At 45.7% G+C, this 8,473-nt stretch overlaps 1 protein-coding gene across 2 annotated transcripts in view; it reads right to left on the minus strand.

The window, feature by feature from the left end:
• CXADR (CXADR Ig-like cell adhesion molecule) overlaps nucleotides 1-6,738 on the minus strand; it is a 76,680-nt gene extending 69,942 nt beyond the window's left edge. The window contains exon 1 of one of the 2 annotated variants that reach the window (XM_012927977.3): nucleotides 6,470-6,736. In XM_012927977.3, coding sequence (XP_012783431.1) covers nucleotides 6,470-6,512 — 43 coding nt within the window. In that variant the 5' untranslated portion in view covers nucleotides 6,513-6,736. Of the gene's footprint in view, nucleotides 1-6,469 lie in introns of both variants that reach the window. The other variant, XM_004588610.2, reaches the window with a different exon arrangement.
• Between the last annotated feature and the right edge of the window lie 1,735 nt (nucleotides 6,739-8,473).

The following is an 8,473-nucleotide window of genomic DNA, read 5'->3' on the forward strand; positions in this document are numbered from 1 at the left end:
TTGCTTCTCTCTCCTTCCTTGAAAAATGTTATTGCCCTCTGGGATCACAGCCACTTGTGCAATGCTGCACTGTCCAAACAGCTGCAAGTACAAAGTACAGGTGTCATTCAACACTACTCCGATGTCCACCCAGTCTATTAAAGTCCTGTTTTACTCTGACAACAGAAACCGTCCTCTCTCTGGGACTGAAAACTTTCTGAATTGCTCAACAACCTTTAACGGTTAAGACTGACGTCACCTTCTCTATTTCTATATCCTCATTGTCCACTTCTCTAGGAAATCTTCATTCTCACTACTACATTCCCTATCTTTCCTTCTTATTCCTCGTTTCCCAACCCATCGCCCACTTTCACATTCCGCCTTCTCTTCTAATTCCATCTATATTTTCTAATTAACCTTACACAGATGCCAGGGTTTTTTTTTCCCCCAATTCTGTATCACTGATGTGTGTCTTTCTCCTAAGATCCAGTTCTTCATTCAAATTTTCCTACTGAATATATGTTTCTCATTTGTATTGATTTTAGAGGCAGAGGGAAAGATACAGAGAGACTCTTTGAGTGTGCACACTCAGAGCTGTTGGTTCATTCCCCCATGTCTGCAACAGCCAGAAGCAACCTAGAAGAACTCAGTTCAGTTAATCCTGCAGAAGCAACAGAAACCCAATTACTTGAGCCATCACATGTGGCCTTCTGGGAACTGCAGCAGCAGGAAGCTGGAGTCACAAGCTGGGCTGGATTCTCTACCCAGGTATTCTCCTTGGGGCATGGGTATCTTAACTGTTAAAGTAAACACCCATCCCACCCCCTCCATGACTCAGTTTGTTTTCATCTCCGCTCTTCCCAGGCATCACAAACACCAGCCCTCCAAACTGAGGCTCACTTTCATCTGCCTCAAACCCGCTCTTTTCTTTAGTCTCCATTCGTTACTGGCTTGACCAAGCCAGAAGTCTTCTTCTCTGTAGCTTTTTCTTGTCACTCCTTCAACCACCCGCACATCAGGTTTCTCAGAATAGACTCCCAGTTCAGAGCAAGCCCAACCTCTGCTTCTACAAGGACTGTCCAGCTCACACAGATGGATTCTGGATTAGACCCAGTGGTTCTACCAGTCTCCACAACAGCTGCATGGCAACTATTCCAAAGAATCAATCTCAGTGCAGCAGCCTCACCTCTTCAGTGCCCCTCACTGGCTTCTTGTCATGGAGTAGAGTGGGGAACACAGTCTGACCTATCGTCTGCCTCTGAACCCTCTCCACAGCCTTTAAACTCCTGACCGCAAAAAAACATGATCAGCAGTGACATCATACAGTGTTTTGTTAAACTGAAAGTCTCAGGCTATAGTCCAGGCATCCTTATGACTCAGATGCACATTAAATGTTTGAAGAGTGTTGGTTACATGCTTTACAGGCACTGAACTCAATTTCTAAGACAAAGCATATGCTTAAAATCTCCATGTCTTTACAAAAGCTATACCATACGCTTGAAAAGCTCTAATAAACCTTTTGTAACTTGCAATGGCATAAATATTGTAGGAGCACCTAGCACATGGCATAACACATCCTAAGAGATTCTGAATGACTGGATCCTTTAATCACTTAGTTAACAGATGAGTTTACCTGAGGACTTGGAGTCTGGAGATTCATGTGGAACATTAGGCAGTGGAGAACGGAAAGCCAGAACTCAAAGGAGAGGTAGGTTAAGCTGGAAATACCTTTCATTTACTAGCAACACACTGGAGGATACAGTGATGGGTAAATGAGGTCATCCATGTACCAAAAAAGCCATGAGAAGGTTGACATGACCTGTTGTAGATGGCAGTCAAGGATAAGTTGATAAGATAGAAAAGAATCAAGCAGCTGTTCAGGAGCAACAAAGAGAAAAACTGATTTGGCATGCAGATTATTGTCACCTTAAGCAACAAAGGGTTGGAAGAGTAATTATCATAAAATGTAAATCAGAGGTAAGCAACAATGTAGCTTCTTCAGACTATAAAATGAATGAAACAATGCTAGTGAAATGATCACTACAAACACCACCTTTATGGGATAACAAGAAATGAATGAAACTATTAAGAGCTGCGTCACACACAGAGATCTAGCAGCAAAGAGGTGGAGAGCTTCCAGTCATGCAACAAACACTTCCTGAACACTAGTCATTTGCCAGGCATTATAAAGTAACTCAGACTGTAACAGTGAACAATACCAGCTCACCCTGCGATCTAGTGTGATGAGATAAACTGGGTTGATTTATGGAGATTCACAATGGACAGGGAAATTAGCCAACATGAGTAGGCTTTGACGATGGTAAAATGGCATGAATGAAAACCTTAAGGGGGTGGGTATTTGGTGCAGTTAAGACAGAGCTGAGGACACCCGCATCCCAGGTCAGACCACCTGGTTCCAGTACAAGCTCTTCTGCTTGTTATTCAGCTTTGTGCTAAAGCACACCTTGCAAGGCAGCAGGTGATTGCTCAAATACCTGAGTCCCTGTCACCCATGTGAAAGACGGAATGAGTTCCAGGTTCTTATCTTTGGTCCAGCCCAGCCCTGGCTGTTGCATGACGTTGCGGGAGTGATTCATATTCTCTCTTTTTCTCTTTCTTTCTCTTTCTTTCTCTCTCTCTATCTCTCCCTCTCTCCCTCCCTTTTCAAATTATCTAAAAGCAATTTAAGGGAGCCAAATGGAGGAGAACAGAGAAAAAGTTCACATGTAATCACCTTTTTTTAACATAAAGGATTCCAGACAAAGGCAAACCATAAATATCCCAGTTTACACAACAATTCCGATAGAGTGAGAAGCTCACTCTTCTTCCTATTCTTTTACTTGTAATTGATACATGAAACACCGCATACATTTACCATACATAGCATGCTATTCTGAAACATGTATACTCTGCAACAGCAATAAGTCAAGCTAATTAGCATATGTGTTACCTCACCTATTTTTTTTTCCTGGTAAAATACTTAAAATCTAGTCTCAGTAATATTCAAGAATACAATACACTGCTACTAACTTCAGTTCCCATGTTACAGAGCACATCTCTGAATGCATTCCTTTCACCTAGATGAAATTTTATATCCTTTGTCTAACATCCCAAACCTCTACATCAGGATATGTATTTATGTAAAAATGTAAAAATTTATGTAAAAAATGTTATTTTATGTATTTATTTTCATTTTACCTGAAAGACACAGGGATGGAGAGATCTTCCATCTCATAGTTTACTTTTTTCTTTTTTTTTATTTACTTTATTTTTATTGCAGAGTCAGATATACATAGATGAGGCGAGACAGAGAGGAAGATCCTCCATCCGATGATTCACTCCCCAAGTGAGAAAAACGGCCGGTGCTGCGCCAATACAAAATCAGGAACCAGGAACTTCATCCAGGTCTCCCACGCGGGTGCAGGGTCCCAAGGCTTTGGGCTGTCCTTGGCTGCTTTCCCAGGCCACAAGCAGGGAACTGGATGGGAAGTGGAGCTGCCGGGTTTAGAACCGGCAACCATATGGGATTCCGGCACGTTCAAAGGGAAGATTTTAGCCACTAGGCCATCGCGCTGGGCCCTCCTGGTTTACTTTCTACACACTCTTACACCTAAGGAAGGGCCAAGCCTTAGTCAGGAGTCCAGAGCTCCATCCTTATCTTCCACATGAATCACAGGGATCCAATCGCCTGAGCCATCATTTGTTGTCATCCAAGGTGAACACAAGCAGGAAGCTGGATCAGAAGGAGAACCTTGGTTCCCGCCAGGCACTCTGATGTGGGATTCAGGAATCTCCTGGAGAACCCTTCCCCTGCTTTGTCAAGCACCAAACCTTGGTTCCCATTCTCAACACAGAAAGCTGACAAGGCACTCAAAGCAGGTGGTGACTTGGTCACCACTAAAACCGAACCTGTGGTTGGGACAGGACTCTTTTAGTCACTCATGACTTGCACATTCATGTGGGCAGTGTATCTGAATCTGTTAAAGATCCCCAAGTAAAGCCAATGTTTAGGCATATGGGCACGTGCCTAACATCAGCCTAATCCCTTGAGAATCCTACATTCTCACAGAGCCTCCCAGTATTTAGCTATCATGAAATTACCAAGCTTATAATAAAACCCTTCAGCACTTGGCACAAACCAACAGCAGATTTTTAATAAATGACAGCCAGTGGTAGAAATTAGGATGCTGACTGAAGGTAGCCAAAGAGGAAAGCGCTTGCTTTGGAAGCAGAACGGTACAGTGGTCAGAGTAAACCGGTAATCTAGGCAAACTGTTTTTTTTTTAAAGATAGATCTATCTATCTACTCACCTACCTACCTACTGATCTATCTACCGGAAATACTGAGAACCAACAGGAAAGAGAAGTCTTCCATGTGCTGGTTCACTCCCCAAATGACTGCAACAGCCTCTAGCAGTCAAAGCCAGGTGCCAGAAATGCCATCCTGGTCTCCCACATGGGAGAAGGAAATCCAAATGTTTGAGCTATCAGCCACAGCTTTCCCAGGCATGTTAGCAGAAAGCAGGATCCAAATGGCAGTAGGCAGGACTGGAATATCATGATAATGGATGTTGGCATCAAAACTGGCAGTTTAACCTGCTGCAACACAATGTCACCATGAAGCTTGGTAATTTGGAGTCCACATATCAACATATAGCACAGAACTCTGAAGCTCGCATAGACACAGATACATAAAAATATCAGTGACAGCACTGCAAATTTTACTATGTATGAGTCTGTCTTGTTTCGCCAATGGACGGGTCAATCATGTTCTTGGGTTTATAGTAACACATTTTTAAAATGGCTAGAAAAATCTGAAAAATATACTCAGAGCTGTATGTCAGTTACACAGGTCATCATTTCTCAAGCTGAAAAACTGGGAGGAAGAAACAAGCTAGTTAAGTACATAAATCATCTAACGAGATGCTCATTGTGGTTCTGCATACATTTTATAAGCAGAATCACACTCTGTACTAAAGTATCTTTGCATGAGGTTGTGGCTATCAAAGTAAGGCAATCCAGAAAAAAATTCTAAATCCAATCATTTAAATATTCCCAGAAAAAAAAATTCGTCTTTGTGATTTATGTTCTTCCACTTTTATACTTCAAGTGAGGTCTGCGAGATTTCCCACTCCCCCAACCTCCCGCCCCAGAAAACACACACAACACACACGCTATGTTTTAACACCAGCTTAGGCCCTATCAAAACAAAGGTGTGTGTGTGGCGGGGGGGGGGGGGGGGGGGGGGGGGGGGAAATGTACCATGGAAACTGGTCCCGTGACCTTTCATCTTTTCCGGAAGCTTTATGAGCTGAGTCTACAGGATATATATCCAAAAAAAAAAAAAAAAAAGGGAAAATGGAGGCAGTCCTATAGTCCCATGGAAGATTAGACTTGTTAATAGAATGTTGATCCCATGAGTAATGCTCACAGCTGTGGCATCCAACAATGGAATTAACATTTTAACAGGAAGAAGAGAGCCATCCCTACTGAAGTGGCCATGCAATTCTGCCTCAAAGGGCACAAAGCCACAACACCAAGAAAACCATCCTTCTGGAGGTTACACAAAGTGTGCCTCCTAGGGTCCTACCCAGGGATTTAAAAAAATTAATTCGGCTACACAATGCCAAGTGTTTAGTTTGACAAATAAGGTCGGGTGCTCAAAATACTATCAGCAAGAAAAGAAAAATCATTTTAAAAGTGACAAAAATGATAACGTCTTCTAATGATCCACGCTTACCCTTCCCTCCTCTCAAAGGAACGGCTGGAAAATGTACTTGGTGAATGCATGCCGTCTTAGCTTCGAAATGAACCAACTCTCACTACAAACTCAAGCTGGGTTCCTGGATTCTCCCATGCATTATCTCCCGGGGACATCAGAAATCAATGCGGCATTTCTGCGAGAACCTACTTCGGGTTTCCCACGGTCGCTCCCCGACGAGGCTGCAGCTGGGCCAGCCCGACTGAGTTCCTCCTGGCTGCTTTTCCTCGAGGTAGCCCAGGCGAGCGAGACCCGGAGCAACCTCGCGCCCGCGGAATAATGGCGTTTGGAATTCAGACACCTGAAACTGAGCTGCCCAAGGCTCTTTTTTTTTTTTTTTTCCAAAGCGGGTAACGTCAGACAGACACCACAAGGAAGAGAACCCGGAGAAAGGCGAGAGCGTGGCCAACAAAACCGCACCCGGGGTGCAAACGCGAGGAACGCCCCGCCCGCCGAGCCCCCCGTCGCCCCCCGTCAGCCAGGGGTTCGGTCCTCGGCCCTGCCCACGCCCCCTCTGCGGCGCCCTCCAGAACCGCTGCACCTCCCCAGCTCGCCAGGCGAACCTAGCACACATCACCCCAGAGCACCCGCCCGGGCTCCAGCACCACCACCCCAAATCGCGCCCGCTCCCTCCCGGCCGCCCTCGCCATTGTTCCCGGGTGGCCGCGGGCAGCGAACGCCCCCTGGGCTCAGCGGGTGCCCGGGGCCGAGCGAGCGTCTCTCACTCACCCGCCACTCCGCACAGGAGTACCACGAGCAGCACAAGCGCCATGGTGGCTGCCCGTCCGTGGGCGGCGGCTGCAGGTAGGCTCGCGCTACGGGACCGCTCCCTCCGCGCCTCGAGCGCTCGCGACTGGCTCCCGGCAGCGGCGGCGGCACCTCACACGCCCTCCCCTTCGCCTCGGCAGGTGAACGCGCGTCACTTCCGGCTGCGGGCCCGGCTCCGCGGCCGCGCAGGTTGCCATGGCGACCGGGAGGGGCGCCCCGCGGCTCCCAGCCCCCGGGCCGTCGAGGGAGGAAGGCTCCCGGGACTGGACTGGTCGGAGCGCGCGGGAGCCTGCTTCCCGAGCTCCCCGAGCTCCCCGAGGCTGGAGCCGGGACCGATTCCCGCAGTCACGCCCTCCCTCGAGGCGCGGAGAGGGACACTGCTCGCCGCAGCCAGCCCCTGCGGGTGTCGGGTGATGGGGTCCTCCAGCCTCGGGTTCCACCTCTGGGGATGCACCGCAGCTGGGGCTGCAGGCTGAAGGAACCGGCCAGCAGGGCGGCCCTGCTCCCCTGCGGCAGTCAGGTGGGCTGGCGTGCAGCACCAGGCTTTCTCCATCTCCGGTGGTGACTGCGGCTTTGGGGTATACCCGCCTTTTCCTGCCCTTCTATTCCAAACGCAGTCCAACTCTGGGATGATCAACCAGGACCTACTAACGAACTTTTAAAATGGGGCCAAGTAGGGGTGGCTAAAGGCCTTGTGGGATGGGGGAGGAACGGGGATTTGCGGAATGCGAGAACTGGATGGCCCCTGTCAATAGCCCTCATTCGTTCTCGTGTCTTCCGCTGCTGGTTCTCGGTGGCTTGTCCCCAGATAGAGTAAGCTTGTAACTGCAGACTTCGGATTGCACGACGTTCCATGTCCTGAGTGATTCGGAGAAGAGAAGCCATGTGGCGGTGGGCAAGAGTGGACTGGAGTCGGACAGTCATGGAGCAAGTAAGTGACTCAGATATGGCACCTGCTGTGAAAATAGCACTGTGCCTAGCACGTCGTGAGTACTCAGTGTGGAAAAGCTCATAAAAAGAGTGGAAGATTCTTATCAGTTATTGAGCCAGAACAGAGAAAGTACAGAGGAAAAACAATCAATTAGGAAACCCAGCATTGCCCACTGCAAACTCAGACAGGTGCTACAATCCTGGCTGCACATTTAAATTACCCTAAGAACTTCTGTTTTAAATGTCTTAACTTCACATTAATGATTTTAATTTAACTTGGTTTTAATGACATCTAAGAACCCTAGGAGCAAAGACGTCAGACAACCTGAATAAAGGCTAAGGATTTCTCTGTGTTGAACAAATAAATTGTACTGGTTACAAGAATGGATACATGTTTGGATGTTGAGTTTTATTCATCAACTACTTTAAGAAATGTGGCAGAAAAAAACAAATATTGGAGTTCAATAATTATTTCAACTTTCATAAGAATTTTTAAAATATTAACTGATTATAATGGTATATATTTGTTATGAAATTGTTACCATTATTTTTCTGTATTGCCATAAATTAAATTCACTCCTCAGGGTTCATTTCAACCACCTAAAATAGTGTAAGTCTTAAAAATTACTCAGGGAGTTCATCTTAATCTCTTTTCTGGTCTTGGTTCTTAAAATCCATACTTTATGTCTTCTTCGTAACATTTGCATGTTATACTGTTAATCACTTCTGTTATTCTAAATATTTTTAGAAAGTAAGAGATACTTTGTTCATCTTTGTCACTCTTGGAAGCACATCACATGGTAGAGCCTCAAGTATTTCTTGAATTGAATCTTTATTTCCTGGATCATATATTAACAAAAAAAAATCATTTAAATGCCCATTCAATAACAACTTATACATTCTTACTATACATTATACTTCTTTTTTAAAAGGGACGTTTTAAAATGTAAGTTTTACATACAATATTTTCTGCAGTTATGTGACACTAATGACATCTTAAAAAGTTATTGTAGTTCTTGTCAGCTTGGAAATTAT

The sequence above is a fragment of the Ochotona princeps genome, chromosome 3, assembly GCF_030435755.1.
Source record: "Ochotona princeps isolate mOchPri1 chromosome 3, mOchPri1.hap1, whole genome shotgun sequence".
Lineage (NCBI taxonomy): Eukaryota > Metazoa > Chordata > Mammalia > Lagomorpha > Ochotonidae > Ochotona > Ochotona princeps.